The 25,952-nt window shown below is 35.8% G+C and overlaps 1 protein-coding gene across 1 annotated transcript in view; it reads right to left on the bottom strand.

Annotated features, from left to right (window-relative positions):
- Positions 1-4,054: 4,054 nt before the first annotated feature.
- Positions 4,055-25,952, bottom strand: part of SLC30A5 (solute carrier family 30 member 5) — a 35,969-nt gene continuing 14,071 nt past the window's right edge. Inside the window, 13 exon segments of the mRNA XM_030322305.1 lie at positions 4,055-4,897; positions 5,729-5,857; positions 9,687-9,913; positions 10,576-10,777; positions 13,174-13,303; positions 14,601-14,758; positions 15,298-15,506; positions 15,683-15,971; positions 17,205-17,375; positions 17,610-17,686; positions 18,865-18,952; positions 22,645-22,695; positions 22,697-22,733. Of these exon segments, the coding sequence (XP_030178165.1) occupies positions 4,727-4,897; positions 5,729-5,857; positions 9,687-9,913; positions 10,576-10,777; positions 13,174-13,303; positions 14,601-14,758; positions 15,298-15,506; positions 15,683-15,971; positions 17,205-17,375; positions 17,610-17,686; positions 18,865-18,952; positions 22,645-22,695; positions 22,697-22,733 (1,939 nt within the window). The 3' untranslated portion in view covers positions 4,055-4,726.

The raw sequence follows: 25,952 nt of genomic DNA, 5'->3' as shown, positions 1-25,952 counted from the left end.
GTGCTGGGCATGGAGCCTGCTTAAGATTCTCTCTCTCCCTTTTCCTCTGCCCCTCCTTTGCTCATGCTCCCTTGCTCTCTCTCAAAAAATAAATAAAAAATTAAAGAAACTTCCTTGCCCTAATGCCTACAACCTGAGAATATGAACATACCTTTGAATATGTTTCATGGATGGGCCTGGTGTAACCACATGAGTCCTTAGAAGTAGAAGAGAAAGGCAGAAAAATAGGTCAGAGAAAGATACAACAGTAGGAGAGGAAACGAGAGATTTGAGGTGAGGAGCATATGACCCATGGTACTGGGTTTGGAGGTGGAGGAAGCCAAGGAATGCAGGTGGCCTCTAGAAGCTGCGATACCAACAAAGAAACAGGGACCTCAGTCCTACAACTACAAGCACTGAATTCAGTCAACAATCTGAATGAGCAAGGAAATAGATTCTCCCAGATGCTCTTGGATTTCATATACAGGTAATCATAAAGTAAGAACTCTTGAATCTGGCTTCTTTCACTTGACATAATGTTTTTGATATTTACCTACATTTTTAGAACAGTAATTTTTTTTTAACTGCTCAGTACTGTTCTGCTATGAATATGCCTCAGTTTATTTATCCATCTTGTTGACGGCTATTTGGGTTGTTTCTGGTATTTGGATATCATGACTAGGTACATTCTTATACAAGTCTTTTTGTGGACACACCTTTCCATTTCTCAGGTAAATTGGGTAAATACCCAGGAACAGAATTGCTGGGTCACAGGGGAGATATATGTTTAACTTTAAAAGTAATTGGCAAACACTTCTCCAAAGCGGCTGCATGTTTCATGTTCCCTCCCACTTGCCTGGAGTGAGCTCACTGAACTGAGCACTTAAAATCTGTGTATTTCATTGTGTACATAAGTGTACCTCAACAAATATATCAGAAAAGAAAAACATGTAACAGAACACTGTATTTGTATATGCAGATAATATAATATTATTCGTCTCAGAAACGGTACTGTGGATACAAGGAACAAGTAAGTCATAGAATAAATTTGATTAAAAAAATACAACTTTACCATTTTAATTTTATTATACATTATTTACTAGAAAATTTTCCTTCTGAAAGGTCACTCTGAAAAATGAACACTAGTGGTTTTATAATCGAATTCAGTTTAGCATCTATATATAATCTCTGCGTATTTAACTTGCACATGAATTAGGGCTATAAGAAATGTTTGCCCCCAAATTCTTAAATTTTTAAGAATTTTATTGTCTTAAAATTCTTTTTTTTAACTGTTAGAATTCTTATTAGGTGAGATTTATTTATTTATTTGTTTGTTTACTTATAATATCTATGCCCAACACGGGGCTCAAATTCACCACCCTGAGATCAAGAGTCACATGGCCTACAAACTGAGCCAGCCAGGCACCCGTGGTCTTAAAATATTTTAAGACCTCTAACATTGCTGATGGAAGGGTAAGCTGTTACAATCTCTATGGAGTACAATTTAGTAATATTTTTCACATTTATACAAGCTCTAAACCCTTTGACCTTGAACTCCTGCATGTTGGAATACATTTTACATATTTACTTGCTCATATGCACAATATTCATGCAAAGCTACTCATATCAGCAGTCTGTAATAGCAAAACATTTGAACCAATCTAAAAAAATGCAGGGTTGCTAAATCACAGGGTTGCTACACAGCTGAGGAAAAAAGTGGGGATGCTACTTAATGTTTCAAGTATGGAATAATTTCTAAGGGAAAAATAATACATACATATATTTGCACATTCATAAGGTATTTGGAAGGATATACTAGAAACTGAAAAGTGGTAATTTCTTTTTTTTTTTTTTAATATTTATTTATTTTTGAGAGAGCAAGAGAGCAAGCCAGCCGGGGAGGGGAAGAGAAGGAGGGAGTCAGAATCCTAAGCAGGCTCTGCATCTCTGGGCTGTCAGCACAGATCCCAGCGCAGGGCTTGAATTCATGAACTGTGAGATCACGACCTGAGCCAAAACCAAGAGTCAGACACTTAACCAACTGTGTCACCCAGGTGCCCCAAGTGTGGTAATTTCTAGAGAGGAGGGAGAGCTGTGTATCTGAGTGACAGGTGTGAAGCTTTTTGCCATTCACTCTTTAATTTTGAACAATGTGACCATTAACTAGTAAAAACAAACGTCTCTGCATTAAAATTTTAGGGGAGAATGATAATCTAAATTTAAAGTAAAACGAATCCTATGTTACAGATATTTAATTATATATAGAGCTTCATTATTCTATTATGATTAGAAAAATGTAAAGTTTGTTAATTTTCTAAATTATTTTTTAAAATGTTTTATTTTTATTTTTAAGAAACAGAGAGTGAGCGGGGAGATAAGGAGACAGAGAATCTCAAGTGGGCTCTGTGCTTAAAGCAGAGAGCCTGATGCAGGGCTTGAACTCTCATACGACGAGATCATGACCCGAGCTGAAGTTGGATGCCACCCAGGTGCCCCAAAAGTTTTATCAATTACTATGTAAAAGGAACAATAAATCTATACTATAACAGATGTAAAGTTAATTCTAAGTGGAAATCATGAGCTCCCAAGTTGGTAATAAGGGAAAAACAATGCTTGGAATAAAGGGAAGGGGAAAAAAATTAGTAGGTGTGGTAAACAACCATAACCATTCTTCTTGGTGCAAATGAACTGTTACAGGCTACGGTTTGGGGTATTATTTTGAACTTATTAATACATTTAACATGTAGTTAATCTCTTGGGATGCTGATTTTAATAGAAAAAAACAGACAAATTGAAAGCTACCTTTAAAGGCAGATTTAAAATAGTAAGAAAACCTCAACTTTATTTAGCCCTTTTCAACTTTCAATTCATTAAGAAAATTTTTTCCTTACATTATTTGTTCACACATTATTCCTTTTGCTCCTCATAACCCTACGATTTTGAAATTTTATTCTGACTTTATGTATAAGGAAAAAAAAGATACTGAGAGAAGCTAATTTACCTCAAATCACATGGTTTTGTATGAGCTAGACCTAGTACCCTGGTGTTCTTAACACTGGTGCTACTTTCCATCTGCAATCCCTTAACCTTCAGCCCCTGCCCTCTCTCTCACCTTATCTCTCATCACAGTAATTTAACTTTCCTGCTGTTTATATGCCTCCAAAGGGAAATGACAATTTTGATAATGGTGCAATATTTATTGTACCTATCTATTTAAAAATTTTTTTAACAAACCAAAATTGCATTAAAACATCAATATGCGATTATTTTCCCACCACTCAAAAATTTTAATATGTATTGAAGATTCTGGACCAGAAAATGTGTAAAGATAAGACAAAGAATATCAAAATAACTTATAACAAATTTCTAAAACCTCTCACATATTAAAATTGGTAAGATAAAAATATGATTTACAATACATGTTTGCCATTATGGTATAGATAAGAAAATAGTAACCATACTAAAATTAATTCATCCTACTTATCAAAATTCCTATTATAAGAATGAAAATATTCACCTGTTTATAAATAGGTATTCAAAAGTGTCTTTTGAACAACATTCTTTGGTGTTCATAAAACGGCATATATTATATTTATCATACAGTCTTTTCAGACTATAAATTCATTTTAAACTGGAAATGAAAAAATATAAATTAGATATCGCTATAGAAAATAGTTACAGGGTAAGTATTTTGATGTCATGGTGCCCAAATACTTATGGACAAGATTTACCTACTAAACTTTAAAATAACTACCTTTTCTTTGATATTTCTTATAGATCTACATGTTCCAGAACTTAAAAAAAAAATTACGTTAGTCTAAAGGCAGAAAATTCAAACATGAATTGACAATTATCTACGATTCTCTCAACTGGCTATTCCACAAAATATGGAGCTAACTGAATAGATGAAAACCCTAGCACTGCGTGGATACCAGCTTGATAAGCAACTTGGAATGGCAGATGCATTACAAGAAATGGAACATTCTACTACAGAGGAAGAAGACAAGTGATCGAATAATATGCACACAACTTGGTAAAATTCTTTACCCTAATAAAGTAATTATTCATTTGCAAATATTACCAAAAGTAAAAAAAATTTATTTTACAGAGTGGTTGGTTTTCAATACATCAATAATGTTTTAATTCCCTATTCTCATTTCAGCTTGTCTCATTTCAGTGGTTGGTTTCTCCTAAATAATTTAGTTTACATTTAAAGTGGCAATACAGCTTTTACGTAATGGATTTAAGTTATAATTAGAAACCAGTTTTATATACAGAAAATCCATAAATATAGAACTTTTATTCCTATTTTATCCTAGGGCTATGCAAAAAATTGACTAAAAATTTTTCATTTGGGTCTTTGTAATAAACATGTAAATACATTATTTACAATGGAGATATTTTATGACAGAAAGTAAACACACAGAAGTAATTTTGGTCTTCACCAGAATCCATCATTATATGTTCATTTTCGAAGATGATGTGACACATGTTCAAATTTTAAGATTCTCATTATACACGTAATTCAAGAAATTACTTTACTTGTACAATTAATGCTTCATTCTGTATTTAAATTTCCTTTATGAAAGATTCCTTGATCCAATAGTAGGGAACTTTAGAATTTGTCTCAAATACAGCAAAATGTTTCTGTACAATTATGTGCAATTTTCTTCCTTCTGGCAATATTATAAATACCGAGCAATTTCATCTTCATTGTCCATACCCCAGAGGTAATCCTTGAGTTATGTCACATGATGTAAGTACCATCTTTGTAGTATTTCATGGACTCCATTTGTTTGGTCATAGCTAGAACATCATGAAATCCAGTACTTAGGCCAGACATATGTTGAAAGTATGCCTCTTTTTCCACTTGAATGGTTAAATTGTTTACTCCAGCATCTTTAAGTATTCCTGTAACCTGTCATAAAAACCCATACATTTTAAAGCATTTAGATTAGTGCATTTAGTACATATGTCTCAAATAACTGATAGGACATTTTTTTCATAGCCACAGATAGTCAAAGATAAACCCCGGGGCGCCTGGGTGGCTCAGTCAGTTGAGTATCTGATTTCGGCTCAGGTCATGATCTCACAGCTCGTGAGTTTGAGCCCTACATGAGGCTCTGTGATGACAGCTCAGAGTCTGGAGCCTGCTTCATATTCTGTCTCTGTCTCTCTCTCTGCCCCTCCCCTGCCCACGCTCTCTCTCAAATATAAATAAACATAAAAAAAAAAAAAGATAATCCTCAAAGTAATGTTTATTATTTACTTGGTAAAATGTTAAATATAATCTTTTAGAAGACCTGTAAATTACTGACCTGACATTCCAATTTGAAAAGAAAAACAGCTTTTGTTTCCAATTTGGTATGTTTAGAAAAGGGATATTAAAACTATTTTGATTCTTACCTCCAACCATAGCATATACCTTGCCAACTTTATTGTGATTATTATTAATCTAGAGCTATATTTATAATAATTAATTTCTAGATAACCTATTGGGAACCAAGGTGGATCACAAGTGATATTTTAACATTACCTTAAGCTTGTGCTCTAAATACTAAAACTTAATTTTTACCATTTTTGGGCAGAAAACAAATCTAGATGTAAAAAATAAGGTATATTATCTTTAGACAGCCAAAAGATTGATGTTTTTGAACAAATGATTACTGAACTGTGTAATTTATGATGTGTGCAAATTTATGCATGAATTAACTCAACTGAAATTACTTTAAAAAGAAAAGCTGATCACCTGCTGTACTATTCTTTGCTCCAGCACATCGGATGCCACCTGTATATGAACTGTTCCTGCCACAACACTGGCTGAATGACGCCAAAAATGAGGGTCTCGGTATGATATTAATCCTTCAATTTTCTGTATCTGTAAGATAAAAAAAGAGGTGACATAAATGGACATAAAGCCTAATTTATTTAACACAAAGCAATCTTTTTGGTCCAGGAACCAGATGATTAAGTGTCTGACTCTCGATTTCGGCTCACATCATGATCTCAAGGTTCGTGGGATCAATCCCCACATCAGGCTCTGTGCTGACAAGTGTGGAGCCTGCTTGGGATCCTCTCTCTCCCTCTCTTAAGAAGAAAAAAAAAAAAAAAGGGGCGCCTGGGTGGCGCAGTCGGTTAAGCTTCCGACTTCAGCCAGGTCACGATCTCACGGTCCGTGAGTTCGAGCCCCGCGTCAGGCTCTGGGCTGATGGCTCAGAGCCTGGAGCCTGTTTCCAATTCTGTGTCTCCCTCTCTCTCTGCCCCTCCCCCATTCATGCTCTGTCTCTCTCAGTCCCAAAAATAAATAAACGTTGAAAAAAAAAAAAAAAAAAAAAAATTTAAAAAAAAAAAAAAAAAAAAAAAAAAAAAAAAGATAATAAGGAGAGCAAGGAAGTGAGAAAGGAAAGGGACAACTCGCTTGAAGTAAAATATTTCCAACAGAGTGATACCGAGGGAAGACAGCTCTGAATGGGAAGTGAATAATAGTTGCACACCCATTTTCCCTTCTTGAAGAGGTACTTTACCGATGCTAAACTTTGGGATACATTCAATGGACTAAATGGTTTCCTCATGTTGATACATACATTCACATATTATTTAGTATAGAAACATGTTCAAAAGATATCCTTTACGCTTAGTAATGGAGAACTGGTTAAAAACAGACAACACATATAATGTAATAGGACACTGTCATCAAAAATGTATTAAAGGTATTTATCAATATGACATAATTAAATGGGGAAAAATTTACAAAGTAGCACAAAATAGTTTTTTTGCCATGTTCAAAATACCTAAAATATAGAAAAACAATTTTTAAAAGTGCTTCTTTCCAGGGGCACCTGGCTGGCTCAGTTGGTAGAGCATGCAACTCTTTTCTTTTTTCTTTTTAAATGTTTTTTTATTTTATTTTTAGAGAGAGTGAGAGACAGAGCGTGAACAGGGGAGGGACAGAGAGAGAAGGAGACACACAATCAGAAGCAGGCTCCAGGCTCCGACCTGTCAGCACAGAGCCTGACGTGGGGCTCGAACTCACAAACCGTGAGATCATGATCTGAGGCGAAGTCGGACACTTAACCACCTGAGCCACCCAGGTGCCCCTCTTTTTCTTTTTAAATATATATTTTTAATTTACTTATTTTGAGAGAGACAGAGACAGCACAAATGGGGAGGGGCAGAGAGAGAGAGAGAGAGAGAACCCAAGCAGGCTCTGTGCTGTCAGCTTAGAATCTGATGTGGGGCTCGAACTCCTGAAACGTGAGATCATGACCTGAGCTGAAACCAAGAGTTGGACGTTTAACCAACTGAGCCACCCAGGCACCCCTAGAGCATGCAACTCTTGATCATGAGTTTGAGCTCCACATTGGTGGCAGAGATCACTAAAATAAAATTAAAATAAAATAAAATAAAATAAAATAAAATAAAATATAAAGAGGTTTCTTTCTAGGTGGTAGAATTATATGTGATTTTGTGTGTGTGTGCTTTTCTGTATTTTGAAGTTTTCCTTTTCCCATAATGGACATACATTATTTTTGAAATAAAACTTTTTTTCACTTTTAGAATAATGTAGTATTCACTAATAACAAGAAGGTGAGGGAACTACTAATTTTATTTATGAAAACAGTGGGTTAAGATGCTATTCCTTTAATATTCAAGATGCCAACTTTTCATCAGCAGATCCTGATTTAATGTGATATGGCAAGGGTGCCTGGTTGGCTCAGTTGGTAGAGCATGTGACTCTTATCTTGAGTGAGTTTGAGCCCCACAATGGGTGAGGCTTACTTTAAAAGAAAATATGACATGGCAAACCACAAGCTGAAAAAAATTTCTTTTGTATTTGTTTTTTCTGTGAATTGCTGATTTATATTCTAGTCCATTTTCTTACAAGACTTTCTTTTTTAAACAAATTTGTTTTATAAAAATATTTTTTTTATTTTTAACAGAGAGAGAGAGAATGAGAATGAGAGGGGTAAGGGCAGAGAGAGGGAGACACAGAATCTGAAGCAGGCTCTAGGCTCTGAGCTGTCAGCACAGAACCTGATATGGAGCTCAAACTCACGAACTGTGAGATCATGACCTGAGCTGAAGCTGGAGCTCAACCCACTGAGCCACCCAGGCGCCTCAAGACTCTCTTATTTTTTTTTTTAATTTTTAATTTTTTAGTGTTTATTTATTTTTTGAGAGAGACAGAATGTGAGTAGGGGAGGGGCAGAGAGAGAGGGAGTCACAGAATCTGAAGCAGGCTCCAGGCTCCAAGCTGAATGTAGGACTTGAACCCATAAGCTGTGAGATCATGACCTGAGCTGAAGTCAGCTGCCCAACCAACTGAGGCACCCAGGCGCCCCAAGACTCTCTTAATTTAAAAAATTATGCACAGTAAGTCTCTGGTTGCTTATATGTGCTGCAAATATTTTTCTCTTGTCTGCCTTCTGTATTTCTTATTTGTTAATGGAGTCTTTTGCCAATCAACAATTTTTAACTGCTCCAATCTATAGATTTTTTTCTGTCCTTTTTTGGCTTCTGGTTTCAATTCGAACTTATAAAAAGGCTTTCTCTACCTCTGTAGCCCTGAAAGTATTCTTCTATTTTATTTTAGTACCTTCATTATTTTTTATCTTTTACATATCCAGTACATTAGAAATACATTTTGATATTTGGTGGTAAAGAGATACAGCTTTTTATATTCCACTAAGTAGAAATATTAATTAGGTCCACCCTTTCTCCCCACTGATCAAAAATGCCAAGCTTTGCTACGTACTGAATTCCATAAATTCCTGGGTCTGTTTCTGGACCACCAATTTAAAAAAAATTGATTTATGTGTTTACTGTTGCGCAAAAACAAAACTATTATTTGTGTTGGATAATTGCGTAACTTTATAATCACCAAACAGCATCCTATTAGTTAATTCTGTAATTTATGGGTTTTTTTTTGTTATTCTCAAGCATTAACTCTTCCAAATAAGCTTCCAAGTAATACTGGATAACAAAATAAAACAAACAAACAAAAGGAAAAAAACCCAAAAATCCCAAGGAAAGGCAACTGCACTGAGATTTAAATAAAAGAAATGCAACATCTTTACAATACTGTTTCCCATCCAAGAAAAATGTCTCCATTTATTCAGTACTTATTTTTATGTCCTTTTTTTTTTTTTTTTTCCAACGTTTTATTTTATTTTTGGGACAGAGAGAGACAAAGCATGAACGGGGGAGGGGCAGAGAGAGAGGGAGACACAGAATCGGAAACAGGCTCCAGGCTCTGAGCCATCAGCCCAGAGCCCGACGCGGGGCTCGAACTCACAGACTGCGAGATCGTGACCTGGCTGAAGTCGGACGCTTAACCGACTGCGCCACCCAGGCGCCCCTTATGTCCTTTAAATAAGACTGTATTTTCTTCATTCATATTTTTCACATTCCTAGTTGAGTCAACTTACTCAATTTCAAATGCTATTTTAAAAGGAAAAAATAGGGGCACCAGGGTGGCTCAGTCGGTGTTCATTTTCAGCTCAGGTCATGATCTCACCATTTGTGAGTTTGAGCCCCGCATTGGGCTCTCTGCTGTCAGGGCAGACCCCACTTCGAATCCTCTCTTTCCCTCTCTCTGCCCCTCCACCCGTTTGCATGCGTGCACATGCTCTCTCTCAAAAATAAAACAAAACATTAAAAAAGAACAATAAAAGGAAAAAATATAGTAAAGAAATTACACACAGTACCTTTTCTAAAGCAACATGTAGTTCTTTTTCACATTCTGGTGGCAATCTCAAAAGTAGAACCTGACAGGCATCTTTAATCAGTGGAACAACACTGAGAAATATTAATACGGCAATAAAAAGAGAACAGAGGGGATCAGCAATGAACCATCCAAACTGCTCTATAAGAACTGTGGATACGATCACACCAATACTGCCAAGCGTGTCTGCCAAAACATGTAGAAATACACCTGCAAGTAAAACACATGAAAACATTAAAAATTAAAGCACATCTAATTTAGTTCTTTTATCCATTTTATAAACAATACTGGGTATCTACTATGCACCAGAAATTCTGCTAGGGGATGGTACTTAAAAAAAAAAACCAACAAAAAACAAGGTCACTGCTCTCAAACAATTCACAGACCAGTGGTAAAGGGAAAAATGTAGGCAACGGTAACAGAGAGTGTTAAGTTTTATGATGGTGTGGTTTTCCTAGAAATCACACATGAGCCAAGTTTTGACATTAGGCAAATTACTTCTATTAAACCATCAGAATATATAATTTAACACAGTAAGTGATAAAAATTCCCCCATGTATATTTATAATACAATAAAAATTTCCTGGTTCTTTTGTAGTGAAAGTTCATAATGACACACTCAGTGTTCCCGTTCCAAATAATATTTATGCAAATGTCACAGGAAAAGGACTCTATAATAATCTGTTTAAAAATTGACATTTATGAACCAATGTGAGCATTTTCTACAACAGATGACTTTATTTATTTATTTTTTAACCACAGATTGTTTTACAAAAATAAAGCTGTACCAGAAGCCTAATACTTAATACAAGTAAGACAGTGTCAATTCAGAACACAACTGAAAGGTAGGACAATATTTGGCAAGGACTCACCCCTCATGTTAGCATTCATGCCTCTGCCTGCAGATCCGTGGCTGTGACCATGTCCGTGGTCACTGTGTCCATGCATATGGTGGGAATGGCTGTGATCAGATGAATGACAGCTTCCCTGAGAAGCTCCATGGTTATGGTTATGGGCATGGCTAAAGGCACAGATACCAATAAGGTTTACTATCAGCCCTCCAACTGAGACTGGCTAGTAAAAGGAGAAAAGAAAACCTTCAATTTGTAGTTAAAAAAATAAATTTGTTACTTAAAAGTTACTACAGATCTAAATGTTTTTCTGTTTATGGTTTTAAAAGTATTTATGGTAAAACCTCACAAAGTTCAATAAGGAAATTCAGAAATTTTATTTACTTATTAATGTAGTTTTGTTTGGAAATCCAAAATTTTTAAAAATCGGATTTTTGAGTATTTTAGAAGAAACATTTTTAACTTCCAAAAACCAAAGTTTTGGCAAGTAGAAGGATTTGGACTTGCTTTAAGCAAGTGATTAAGAATAATATGCACCTGGTTCATGGTTTATGAATAAATAAATTATGCTAAAGTTTTGTTTTATTTAAATAAAGTTTGAAAGTACTGCTTAAGTATACACTGTAGTTGAAATCTCATTTATATTACTAGGTAAATTTCAGTTTGTAAGGCAATGATTATAATTTACTAACTAGTAGATTCCAAATACATACAGTCTTATTGTGTCTTAAATACAGTAAAATTTGCCAAAGTAAAAGAAAAAAGTATAATGGAAAAGCAAAGATATAAATGGCATTGTCTGGATTTAATAATGCCACAACAACATCCTAAAGGATACATAAAGTTACTTATCCTTGATTATCCTTACAAAATGATTTTGGGTAATAGTTAAGGGTGTTATTTAATTTATGTACGTCTACAATTTCTCCTTCAGAGAAATTCATTTGATTTATAAAAAGAATATATAAAAATAACGGGTACAGATAATTCTAATCAATTTCCAAAGGATGTAAGAGAAGAGATTTACTTTAGTAATCATATATGGAAACTATGTATTTCTTATTGTGGCTCATTTGTTTGTCAGACTTTAAAATTTTAGTTAGCTTTATGAGCTTGAAGATGGTTACTGAACTTTGAATTAAATCAAATACTGCATAAAGAGATCCCCATCATCTCAACTACTTGTCCTCTAATGATAAATACTTCATTTGTATAGATTTCACCAGAAAAAAAAAAAAAAAACAACATAGAAAGTATAATCCCCCTTATACTTCTAACCCTGAGTTAGTCACTAAGAGAATAGTGTACACTCTATGCATGTACTAAAATACATACATCAATCCCCTTTTAAACCAATAATAGCATCATGTTATAATACTGCTTTTGGAAATTTTTTTTTAACTTAGTACAGCTTACAAATATTTTTCATGCCTGTATATACAGATGTGCCTCATTCTTCTTACTGGGCACCTAGTTTTCTATAAACAACATCTTTATTTAATTAGTCTTTTTATTGATTTTTTTCGCCATAATGAACAATGGCACAATGAATCATGCACCTTTACACACCTGTGCAAGTATTTCTGTAATAAATATTAAAGGTTAAAGGATGTGAGCATTTAAAATTCAAAATATATTTCCAAACTGTAATCCAAAGCATTTTACTAACATATACTTCCACCAACCAGATTCATAACTACAAGCCAGGTGCTAGAATTTAACACTTAATAATAAACCATTCAGGTCCCCAAGATACTTCACTTACATCTTTAATTGTGGAAGAATGACAAAGGAGTTAACTCAATGTTGCTTAAAAAAAAAAAAAAAAAAAAAGCAAGATACAATGCGAATAGTGAGAAAGGGAAATCTAAGAAACTGAGGAAGGAAGACAGGAGTTAAGGGAAAATCTCTCACTTGAGACACACAAGCAAAGTCTTGAGGAAGGTGGAAAGGCAGATGTGAGGGAAGGGCATGCCAGCTTCAAGAAACAGCACATATAAAGGTATGGCAATACAGGGAGAACATTAAAAATTTCTAACAGTAAATAATCTGTAAGATAAAGCTTTTAAAATGATAGTATTTTTCTGATTCGCTAACATTTTGCAAATTTCCTCAGGTATTTGAAAGCACATCTTGGGGCACCTGGGTGACTCGCAAGTGTGGAACTTTTGATTTTGGCTCAGGTCATATGTCGCGGTTTGTGAGATCAAGCCGCACGTCGGGCTCTGCTCTGACAGCCAGAGCCTGCTTGCAATTTTCTTTCTTCCTCTCTCTCTGCCCCTCCCCCATCCATGCTTGCTCCCTTTCAAAATAAATAAACATTAAAAAAAAAAAATAAAAGCACATCTTCATACAAAAACACTGGATAAGTCAGAAAGATATCTGTTATGTGTTAGAATGTCATCTAATATTCTGACTGCTAAAATATGAGAGAAAAGGATTAATTTCTAAGAGTCAGCAGTGTAAATGTAAATACAGGGTCAAGAGCTTATGTTAATTTAAATTATAAAAATAAAGTAAAACCTTCCTACATCAATAATTACAGGTAGTTAAACTTTAGCATGGAGAAAGCTAAAGGGGTTATGAGTAGAAAATCAAACAGGAAAAAAAGAGACTTACTGTTAACATGTGTGTGTCTAATTCCGGAGGATCAATTAATCTAGCCAATGACTCCATAAACACAAAAAAAGCTATTACCATTAGAAAAAGTCCATTAATAAATCCAGAGAGAATTTCTATTCGGCCATACCTAGAAATGTAAAAAATATTTTTAGAAAGGAAAATGACAAATATTTTTATTTTATTTTTATTTATTTATTTAAATTTTTAATGTTTATTTATTTTTGAGAGAGACAGAGTGCGAGCAGGGGAGGGGCTGAGAAAGAGGGAGACACAGAATCCAAAGCAGGCTCCAGGTTCCGAGCCATCAGCACAGGGCCTGATGTGGGGCTCGAACTCACAAATGGTGAGATCATGACCTCAGCCAAAGTAGGCCGCTCAACCCACCCAGACGCCCCTACAAATATTTTTAAAGCATAAACATTATTATGTTACAAAAGAGGATATATAAGTCTAGATCTTCAATTATGTACATAATTAGTAAGACTAGAAAATTATCAAGATTTTAAACACCACACCAATGCTGAAAGAGTCTTTCTGTATATGTTTGTTAAAATTTTAAATATTTATCAAAGTCCTTCTTCAATGTTCTCTCTTATACAAGGCCTTGCTTAATTTATTAGCAAGAAGTTACTTCTCTCTCCTTTAAGCCTTTGATGGGCTCTGTACCTCTGTCACAACACACAGATTCTGCTTTGTACCAAAATTATTTGTATCTTTGGCCCCTCTGTCTTTCAGAATATAAACAGTTGAAAATAGCTGAATTTATCAATCTATTTAGGGTCTTATCAAAATTCATCATATAAATCAGGGATTTTAGTATTTGTTGAAATGAATTCAGCTGAAATGAATTCAGTTAATGAAAGGGCATTTCATGCATAGCCACTTCAAAGTTTGAATACTGTTTATAACAGCAAAGATGTGAATGACCATGCACATTCCATTGTCTCAAAGAAACTGTTAGGCAAAGAGCTCAAAATCTAACTAATTTTTGCTACCTCCATGTAAGATGGATTTGGCAGAGAGTATAATCTTGAGCTCACTGCCATTCAGTATCATGCTTGGTTTATTTCCTCTTACTTAATTCAAATTAAAGAAAAAAAAAAGCTCTGAAAAATTATTTGTATTAAAAGTAATACAATTGTATTTTCTGGGGTGCCTGGGTGGCTCAGTGCATGGGGGGCCAACTCTTGATTTCAGCTCAGGTAATGATCTCATCAGGCTTTGTGCTAACAGCATGGAGCGTGCTTGGGATTCTCTCTCTCCCCCTCTCTCTGCCCCTCCTCCACTCACGCATGCATGCATATTCTCTCTCCCTTTCAAAATAAATTAAAAAAAATTTTTTTTTTAATTTTATTTCCTAAGATGGAATTTGCCCTGAGAATTTTTTCATTTTGTTACATCACCTTGATGGTCAAGGTACCTACCCATAGGAGAAAATCCGAGTTGCTTTCCATCTACTCATCAGGGCTGCAAAAAGTCCCATGACCAAAGCAGAGCAGTCAAAGAGCATGTGAAATCCATCTGAGATCAGACCCAGACTATTGGTCAACACTCCATAGAATAATTCCACAAAGGTAAAAAGCTAAAATATGTTTAAAGACAAATAGGGGAGGAATGTGTTGGGAAATACTGTTTCAATACATTTATCAGAATGCAATCATGACAATTTTAACCGTTTATTACACAAACCTTACTTGATGATATAACTGCTATTTTATTTCATTTCATATAAACTGTTAAGATACTAAATCAGATAGGTTCATCTTACACATCATTTAAAAGGAGACAGTTTCATTTATATGACTGTAGAACTCAATCAACTAGGCTACAAAATGTTAGCACTGTGGTCTGTAGTGAGATCCTGTAAGAAGTAGATAAAAATCTTTACAGGATACTATATTTACTGATTTGAAATAGTACGCTAAACTGATGCAACTAAAATGCCTCAAAAGTTGCATAAGTAGTCTGAATATGATCCTGTAATCTTCCTATTACTTACAGAAAATATAGTTTTAGCCCCTGATGATCAGAAATTTTGGTAATTACTAAAATTCTACCAGAAATATCAAAATTAAAAGATTAAACTTTTTAAGGTATGTCATTAATATTTAAAAATCTTACCAGATTCAAGCACAAGAAGTAAAAGATCTGCCTAGAGTCATTTTCCTCAAGAATTTGTTTTAGTGATTCCTTAATAAACCTAGGGATCGATTGGGAGCTATGCTGAAAAGCATCACCCATGAAGTTATAAAGAGGTGTTCCTTCAGGAGAATATCCAATTAGAGTGCCTTTCTGTCCTCTCTTAGAAGGAGATGATAAGATGTTGTCAGCTAAAAAAAGGAAAAAAAACCCATGAACATTATAAAGGCTTTAAAAGCTTAAGCTACCAAACCAACACCGTACCTGTCAGCACTAAATGCAAGCACTGAACAAATTCCCAAATTAAGTAAATGACTTCCACACCAGAATCCATAAGATGAAATTTCCTAAGGGGAAAAGTGCTCACACAAAATGAAGAATATAGCGCTCACTACCACTCCTCCGGACAGGACGTGTTCAGTGCTTTCCTGGTGTGCTGCTCTGTTCATAGCTCGAAGCTGGTCTGTTATTGGATGTGTCCAAAAGTTTCCAAAAAGTAAAGCACTAATAAAAATGGGAAAGGATCCATAGCGGGCACATTTGGAAACTTCCATTTTGACTGAACAAACAGAATCGACATAGAAATCCAGGATCATGACAAAAAAGATAACTGTTGTGAAAGGCATAATGAGAGAAAACCAAGACTCGACTTTACTCTAGAAATTAAACAGAGAAGAAAAAAAGAAATTGTCAGTACTGCACAGGTATAAAGTTCATATCTTATGTTTTAGTTAATCTCTTTATATATAAACAAATACTGTGATTAAATATGATTCATAAAATGCCAAAATATAAGAGATATAAAATATTACTGCATTTTCCTAGTAGTCCCTAAAGTATTAAAAAACAAAAGCATTATGGTTTAATAATTTTATAAATACTAAGTGATCCAAAATCCTTGTGTATAAGTAACACATGGTTAAGTATTAAATTGTGTCTTTTTTTTTAAAATAAATTTTTTTTTTTTGGAACCGCGACGCTTTCCAAGGCACGGGCCCCTCTCTCGGGGCGAACCCATTCCAGGGCGCCCTGCCCTTCACAAAGAAAAGAGAACTCTCCCCGGGGCTCCCGCCGGCTTCTCCGGGATCGGTTGCGTTACCGCACGTAAAATAAATTTTTTAAGTGTATTTATTTTGAGAGAGATACAGAGAGTGCTAGCTGGGGAAGAGCAGAGAGAGAGAGAAGAGAGAGAGAAAGAGAGAGAGAGGGAGAGGGAGAAGGGGAGGGAGAGGGAGAAGGGGAGGGAGAGGGAGAAGGGGAGGGAGAGGGAGAGAACCAAGCAGGCTCCACAGGGTCAGTGCAGAGCCTAAACAGGGCTTGAACCCACAAAACCCCAAGATCATGACCTGAGCGAAAATCAAGAGTCAAACGCTCAACTGACCGAGCCACCCAGGCACCGTGTCTTTTTTTTTTTTTAATGTTTATTTATTTTATTTTGAGAGAGAGAGAGAGCAAGCACACATGTACATACATGTGGGTGGGAGACGGGCAGGAAGAGAAAGGGACAGAAAATCCCAAGCAGGCTTCCCTTTCAGCATGGAGCCCAACATGGGGCTTGATCTCACGACCCTGGGATCAGGACCTGAGCCGATATCCTGAGTCGGATGCTTAACTGAGTCACTCAGGTACCTCCTAAATTATGTCTTTAACTGATTCCTTTGAGCTACAGGAATGGGAGGGATATATATATATATGTGATAGTACTTGATTTATATTTTCTATAAGCAATAAAAATTCCAAAAATTTTTCAAAAATTATGAAAAAAAGCAAAGATAACTTACAACACTTGTAAGCTCGAAGTGAAATAAAATACAATGTACTGAAATGAACTAAAATTTATAAGTAACAGCAATTCATTTTACTTATGACCAATACATTCCTGCTCTTACCTCAGTTGTCACAGAAAGAACAATGACCCATGGACATAAGAGAAGCACAGAAACAAGATGGGATAAAGCTTGAAGACGCTTGGCTCCACCAACATCTATAGAGAGTTTTCTGGATGCTGTATGAAAACCAACTTTACAACACAAAGCCAGTACTAGCAATAATACTCCACCCTATAAATAAAATTACATAAGTTTGATTAGAAACACATGGTTCACTCAATCCTTCAATACATAGTATTGGAAGAAATGGAACTATTATGTTTTTTCCATATCCTAAATTACCGAACTACTTAAATGTCAGGCAGTACTGTAAATTACTGATAACTTACTTTAATGCACTTTTAAAGTTACAGTTGTGGTAATTTTTCAAAATCTCTTATGTTAGGAACAAAGAAAAGAACATACCTTGTGATCTGCCACACCTAAGAAGGCAATGGCTGTGTAAAGCATGTGAGTTAGAGCGCTGTCATGATGTCCTTCAGCTAAGTGAGTTGCAGTAAAGGAAGAAAAACCCCAAATATTAACTCTTTGAATTCTGAAGTCCTCCTAAAATTTTAGCTACATTATTTTGGGTTGACTAGAGACTAGTTTGGGAACCCCAAACCTGACTACCTGCAACAATATATTGCCTTAAAAACAAAACAATTAAATATTTAATTTTGGGACATAATTTATAAATTGGAATGGCTTGTATTTTTGTTGTCTCCAAAACAATTATAATAGTGCTTGAGATACAGTTGTTAAATTTCAGGAGTTAACCTTCAAAAGTATATGCATGCATACTATGAGTAGGGCAAAGGGACAAGGCCAAGGAACATTTTGGACCATTCCTACCAAGGAATTAAGGTTGCTCTTTCAGAACAAGAGGTCGAATCAATCCTAAATCTATTTCTAAATCACTGACCACGTAAGCTTCAGTAAAGCAGCAAGTAGAAAGGGTTGGTGGGGCGGAGACTTATCACAAGCAATGTGGTTTTGCAGTCATGCCACCCTCTTTCAGTCTAAGAAAGTAAATTGTTGTTTAAGTAACAGGCTCTAGAACAGTATCAGTAACCAGAAGAATTAAAACTGGTGTTCCAAGTTCTGCTAAGTGGAGCGGGCAAAGGGGTATGGACAGGAAGGAACAAGGCATGTCTGTTTGTAGAGGAAAAAGGGTATACTTATTTGACTGGAAAGTTGGGGTTATAGAAGAGTAGAAGCTGAACTGGAAATAACAGTTTAGAGCAAGAGAGTGATTACCAGGTTAAGGAATTTCAACTTTTTCTTTTCGGCAAGAAGATGCCAAAGATTTTTCATTAAATTTCAAAAAAAAAGTTTATATTTATTAATTGCAACTGACTTCTAAATCAAGTATTTGAATTGTTAAATTTGTTACAAGGGAGACAACAGATTGATTTTGTTGACTGGCAAATCCTTTTTTTTTGTTTTGTTTTAAGCACCAGGACATTCTAAAATATTCTTTCACTGTCTCTGTAGAATATATTGATTAGGATGCCATAAAATATTTAATTTAGAATAAATTTACTCATTATTTGAATACCTACATTAACTCATGGAAGTTTCATTCATGACTGATCAGTTTAATTCAATCCTTCTTGTCCCATTCTGCCAGTTTCCTATTTTCAAGACTATGTAATTCCAATCTATTGCAAAAGGATACGGTGTTCAGCCATTTTAGCCATGAGATCATCATTGTCAAAAAGCAATAGGCAGATCACAGCAATAATGAAAAAAGCAGCCCCTCTTGTCTGAAAATGAAGAAAATATTACTTAGGATGACTATTTTAAGAGTTGATTTTTAAGACCATGACTATACAAATACTAAAGAAAAATTGTTTTCAAATAAATATGTGAAGAAAAAATAACATCTGACATTAAAGCCCTTCTACTATATAACATAAATAAGCAGTATTAACAGATAAAAAAAGCAAAGAGCTACAACAAATTCTGCAGAATAGTTTAAGGGCATTTAAGTCACATAATAATGATGACTTCAACTGTCTCCTTGTTCATAGGACGAGGCATGTTACCATGCACAAACCATTTATGTTTGCAGAATTAATATCCCTAAATGTTATTTTGTTTCGGGTTGAAAAGCTCAAGAAGCTACAGAATTATTAGCATGAACTTACTTTATTCTACAACATGCAAGTGATAGACAGTTAATTTACAGTTAATTATTGATAATAATATCAATATTCCAGTTATGACTCTTCTATGGAAACAGAACTAAGAGGGCACATTAAGAAAATTGGCAGTCATTTCTCATATCCAGTAAAGGTGCAGAGCATTTAAAAGCTGATAAATTTTTAAATTTTATATTCTCATTCCAGGGAAAGGATTTTGATGAAAAAAAAAAAATCATAGGAGGAACATACTGCCTAGTTTATGCAAATACTTCAGAATTTTGGGTATAAAAGCCATCCAAATACATTATTATACATCCAAATGCATTATTATACATTCTGTATTTATAAATTTATAGGTGTACTACCATACACTTTCATTAAATAAAAGTTAAAATTTAAAGTGAGAGTCCTATTCATTAATGTGATCACCACTACACTTGATAAATTCTCTTAGAGTGGTGGATATTTTGACAAAAGTCAGTACACATAAACCACACAATATCAACGATACCCAGCTATGGAGAATGTAATTTAATCTTTTGTCAAAGAGAGCAAATGAAATTTTGTAGTGCTTCAGTCACAGCTAAGAAAAAAACCCTGCTGGTGGATAGATGCCCAGATTTGTAACACACTAATGAGAAAATATATATGATTTATACTCTCATTTCTGAGTCTAACTGCAACAAATTTTTTGTTTTTAAGTCATTTTTATTTCTTTCTTAAAAAACATTTAGTGTGTGTGTGTGTGTGTGTGTGTGTGTGTGTGTGTGTGAGAGAGAGAGAGAGAAAGAGAGAGAGAGAGAGAGAGAGAGAGAGAGAGTGAGAGTGAGAGAGAGAATCTCAAGCTGGCTCCATGTTGTCAGTGCAGAACCTGACGTGGGGCTCAACCTCACATCATGAGATTGAGATCATGATGGGAGCTGAAATCAATAGTCAGATGCTCAACTGACTGAGGCATCCACGTGCCCCAAAAGTCAGTTGTATTTCTTTTGTGAGTTGTCTTTCCCTGCCCTTGGATCATTTTTACTGAGAATCTTAAGCATTTTTCTTAACTTACTTGAGTGATTTATATTTTAAAAGAAATGTAAAACTTTTACTTGCAGTAATTTTTGTTGTTATTGTTAGTTTGTTGTCTGCACAATGACTTCTGTTACATAGAAGGTTATAATCATAATGAAATCAAATTTACTGAGTTTTCCCATTGTGATTTTTTCCCACTGCTTTTATGCTCAGAAGGTTTTCTCCTCATAATTTATTTTATTTTACATATATTTATTTTATATATTATACATGTTTATATTATTCTGTGTTATATATTTATGTTATTTAATACATTTTACATATTTTAATTCTACATTTATTTTATTATATATTTGTGTCCACAAAACTCTTCAATCCACTTGACATTTTTTTATTTTTAAATATTTATTTATTTAAAATAATGAGAGAGAGAGAGAGAGAGAGAGAGAGAGAAAACCCATGAGCGGGGGAGGGGCAGAGAGAGAGAGGGAGACACAGAATCCAAAGCAGGCTCTAGGCTCTAAACTGTCAGCACAGAGCCCAACGTGGGGCTTGAACTCACAAAACTGTGAGATCATGACCTGAGCTGAAGTCGGACAATTAACCAACTGAGCCACTCAGGTGCTCCACTTGACATTTATTACGGCGTAATATATGAATGGGATCAAAGAAAGAGTGGCATACAGGGTACGCCTGGGTGGATCAGTCAGTTAAGCAACTAACTCTTGATTTCAGCTCAGTCATGATCTCATGGTTTGTGAATTCGAGCCCCTTGTTGGGCTCTGTACTGATGGCACAGAGCCTGTTTGGGATTCTCTCTCTGCCCCTCTATCTCTGCCCCTCTCCTGCTCATGCTCTCTTTCTCTCAAAATAAAATAAACATTGAAAGAAAAAAATATTGGCATATGCTTTAATATTAATGATCCTATTTGAAATCTATGGGCTGGGTAGTCTCTCTGCTCTCCTTGGCATATTACTTTGTTCACTTAATTTTATTCATGTGCCTCCAATACTCAGCTTGAAACAGCTCCTTTTAGAACACGGACTACTATACCTTATTTATCTTTATTTCTCCTTTTCCCTGTAACTGGGACAATGTACCATGCACAGAAAGCATTCAATTGCTAAAACAGAAATACTGTTGTTTTAAGAATTTGGAATTGCAGATTTATGACTCATTTACCAAAGAAGGATAATTCTTAAGTTATTTAAGATAAAGAAGGCTTCTGGGGTACCTTCAGTAGGTTAAATGTCTGACTCTCGATTTAAGGGTCGTGAGACTGAGCCCTGAGTAGGTCTCTGCACTGAGTGTATAGCCTACTTAAGATTCTCTTCCAAGCCTTCTACCCTTCTCCCGTTCATGTGTGCACTCTCAAAAAAAAAAAAAAATAAGATAAATAAAGCTGCCTAGTTGGCAAAATGCTCATTAGACTTTATAACAAGTTCTTAGGTATTTTCCAAAAATGACGAATAAGGGTTAAAAATGAGGTGTGCGAGGGGCACCTGAGTGGCTCAGGTGGTTAAGCAGCTGACTCCTGATTTTGGCTCAGGTCATGATCTCATGGTTCGTGAGATCGAGCACCGGGTTGGGCTCTGCACTGACAGTTCAGTGCCTGCTTCTCGCTCCCTCTCTCTCTCTGCCCCTCCTTTGCTCTTTTTCTCTCAAAATTAATTAAAAAAAAAAAAAAGAAAGAAGAAAGAATAAAGTGGGTGACAGGCTTGGCTACAGCATGATGGAGATTTTTGTGGTGATCAAACAGTTCTGAATCTTGATAAGGTCTATGGATTATATCAATGTCAATTTCTCGGTTTCCATAGCGTGTTTGAGTTGGGTAAGAAGTTACCACTGAAACTGAGTGAAGGGTGCTCTTCATGCTCTTTTTGCCACTTTCTGGGAACATATGATGATTTTGGAATAAAAAGTAAAAAAAGTTTGTAAGAAAAAGTTAAAATTAGCAGAAAAAGCCCCTGAATTCTTTTATTTATTTATTTTGAGAGAGAGAAGTGTGTGGGCAAGCATGGGGGGAGGGGCGGAAAGAGAGGAAGAGAGAGAGAGAGACTCCCAAGCAGGCTTCCAGCTGTCAGTGAGGAGACCAATGTGGGGCCCGAACTTACGAACTGTGAGATCATGATCTGAGGGAAATCAAGAGTCAGTGCTTAACTGACTGAGTCATCCAGGCGCCCCCACCCTTACATTCTTTAAAATGCTAAAAGATATTATTTAATTGCTTTAGTTAATACTTTACACGTATACTTTCAATTTTCAAGTAACTAATAAAAGAAAATTATACCTTTGCTGGTCCTCCTCCAGAACTAGTGAACAAAACACTGAGTAGTGAGATGGACAACAATATCACGTGTTTCAAATAGCAGCAAAGTCCTAGAAAAATACAAAAACATTATCATTCACATAAAATATATCTGACCTTTACCAAGAAGCATGAATTCAACAAGAGTAAGAGAAAATAAGTATTTATTCCTGATTTCATAAAACACTGAGGAAAATAAATAGGTACAAATGCTTTAGAATTAGCTACCTTTTGGCATTATCTACCCGGTAATACTACTTGCATGATTATATCACAACAATTTCTTTTTTTTTTTTTTTTTAAATTATTGGGTTTTTCAATGTTTATTTATTTTTGGGACAGAGAGAGACAGAGCATGAACGGGGGAGGGGCAGAGAGAGAGGGAGACACAGAATCGGAAACAGGCTCCAGGCTCCGAGCCATCAGCCCAGAGCCTGACGCGGGGCTCGAACTCACGGACCGCGAGATCGTGACCTGGCTGAAGTCGGACGCTTAACCGACTGCGCCACCCAGGCGCCCCTATATCACAACAATTTCTTGTGTACATGTGCCAGGAAACACTTAGAAGGTTGCTCATACCAGCTTTGTTTGCAGTAGCCTCAACTTAATGCTACCGGTAAGAGAAAAATATAAATTAGAGTGTATCTATTCAATGGACTATTTTACAACAGTAAAAAATGAATAAAATTATATGAATATATTAAGAAATGGTGAATACTACACTTTAAATGTGTTATAGACTGCATGTTTGCATCCCCTCTAATTTTATATGTTGAACTCAATCCCCAGTGTGAATCCCCTCACGAATGGAATTAAAGCCCTCATATAAGAGACGATAGAGCGCTCCCTTTGCCCCTTCTGCCATGTGAGGTTATAGAGAAACCAGGAAGCAGTGCCTCACCAGACAGTGAATCTGCCTCACTTTGATCTGAGACTTGCCAGTTTCCAGAACTGTGAGAAGTAAATTTGTGCTGTTTAAAAGCTACCCAGTCTTTGGGATTTTTGTTATAGCAGCCCAAATGGACTAAGAAAAAAGGAATGAATCTTAAGGTATGTGAATCTTATATTTAAAAATTGCCATAAAAATGAACTATATATATATAACATGCATCAAGATGGGCAAGTCTCAAACATAAATTTAAATGCAAAAAAGTACACTGTAGAACATACACGCAAAATCATCTATGTACATAAAGTAAAAAACTTGTAAACATTAAAAAAAACCACAATTAAACGTTAAAAAAAAAAAGACTTAGGTACATATGTGAAAAAACTATAAAGGAAACCAAGAAAATGAAAAACAAAACTTAAGATGCTGACTACACCCAAGGGTAGGGGGAGATGGGGATACAGTCAGGAGGGAAACACCAGCATTCAAAGGCATTGGTAAGATAGGTATTTTTTTTTTTTTTTAATTTTTTTTTTTGTTTCAACGTTTATTTATTTTTGGGACAGAGAGAGACAGAGCATGAACGGGGGAGGGGCAGAGAGAGAGGGAGACACAGAATCGGAAACAGGCTCCAGGCTCTGAGCCATCAGCCCAGAGCCCGACGCGGGGCTCGAACTCACGGACCGCGAGATCGTGACCTGGCTGAAGTCGGACGCTTAACCGACTGCGCCACCCAGGCGCCCCGGTATTTTTTTTTTTAAGTTTATTTATTTCAAGACAGAGAGAAAGCAGACAAGGGCAGAGAGAGGGGGAGACAGAAAATATCAAGCAGGCTTTGAACTATCAGCACAGAGCCTGATGTAGGGCTCGAACTTACAAACCATGAGATCATGACCTGAGCTGAAATCAAGGGTCAGATGCTTAACCAACTGAGCCACCCAGGATCCCCATATATATACATGTGTTATATACACATATACAGATATATATATATATATATATATATATATATATATATATATATTTTTTTTTTTTTTTTTTTTTTTTGAGAGAGAGAGAATGCGCAAGTGAGCATGTGGTATAGGGGAGGGGCAGCAGGAGGGAGAGAGAGAATCTTATGCAGGCTCAACACTCAGTGAGGAGCCCCATGTGGGGCTTGATCCCACAACTGTGAGATCATGACCTGAGTCAAAATCAAGAGTCACTACCCTTAACTGACTGAACCAACCAGGTGCCCCCAAGTATTGGTAAGATTTTATTTGGGGAACTGGATGTTGGATACGTAAATGTTCACTATTATTAAACATATTTCCTCTCTTATTTGTGTGAAATATTTTAAAAACTTGAAAAACTATCACCAGCAAAAACAGGGCTTATAGGATCTAAATAGTAAGATTTTCAGCTGCTCTTTTAACACATTTTCATTTTTTCTCTTTACTCAAAAATCTATAATACAGAACACAGCAATACTAACTTCAATTCTATTAATGATTATGAGGTACAACTTAAGAAAATAAATATATCAAAAGAGTAATACCACCTGAAATGAGACAGGCTATGGAACACCAAAGAGGTCTTTTTTATTTGAGAGAGAGACAGTATGTGTATGTGTACATGTGCATGAGGGACAGCAGCAGAGGGAAAGAGAGAGAATCCTACGCTGGCTCCACAGGAAACGTGGAGCCCACTGCAGGGCTTGATCCCATAATCCTGGGATCATGCCCTGAGCTGAAATCATGAGTCAGAAGCTCAACCAAATGAGCCACCCAAGCACAACTCCACAAAGTCTTTCTAGTCAAGAAACTGCATGATAGTTTTTATTTTTTAAAACTTAAGTAGGCTCCATGCCCAACATGGGGCCTGAACTCACCACTTTGAGATAAAAGAGTTGCATGCTCTACTGACTGAGCCATCCAGGCACCCTGCACGATGGTTTTAATAAAAGAATGAGAGGGGCAGTGTTGGCACAGGAGCTGGCAGTGAGGGATTTTAAGGGTAGGAAGTAGAGGACTAAATAAGGAGTCAAGTAAGAATTTAACAATTTTCCCCTTCTTTCCCTACCCTAATATGTGGGGACAGTGATTTAATAACATACAGAACAAAACATAATTTCATGGAAAAGAAACTTAAAATATTAGAGATGATAATACTGTTAATCATATTCAAGCATAAAGTGAAAAAGCTCTCCCAAGCTGTGAAAATCCAGCTGCCTTACCTACCATTCCAGGATGCTGCTGCTGTCATGGACAAGGACATGACATCTGGAATTATGTATACCCTGCATCTGATGAAGTACACGGTAAACAAGCTAAAGGGACTCAAACCTGGAAGCTATTCTATTAGCCAAAAGAGGGGAAAGGATTTTCACAAAGCATTTTCCACCTATCATTTTTACTCTGTC

This window comes from Lynx canadensis, chromosome A1, assembly GCF_007474595.2.
Source record: "Lynx canadensis isolate LIC74 chromosome A1, mLynCan4.pri.v2, whole genome shotgun sequence".
In the NCBI taxonomy this organism is placed as follows: Eukaryota; Metazoa; Chordata; class Mammalia; order Carnivora; family Felidae; genus Lynx; species Lynx canadensis.
The sequence above is the reverse complement of the archived record's forward strand: the minus strand, read 5'-3'. Positions and strand labels throughout refer to the sequence as shown.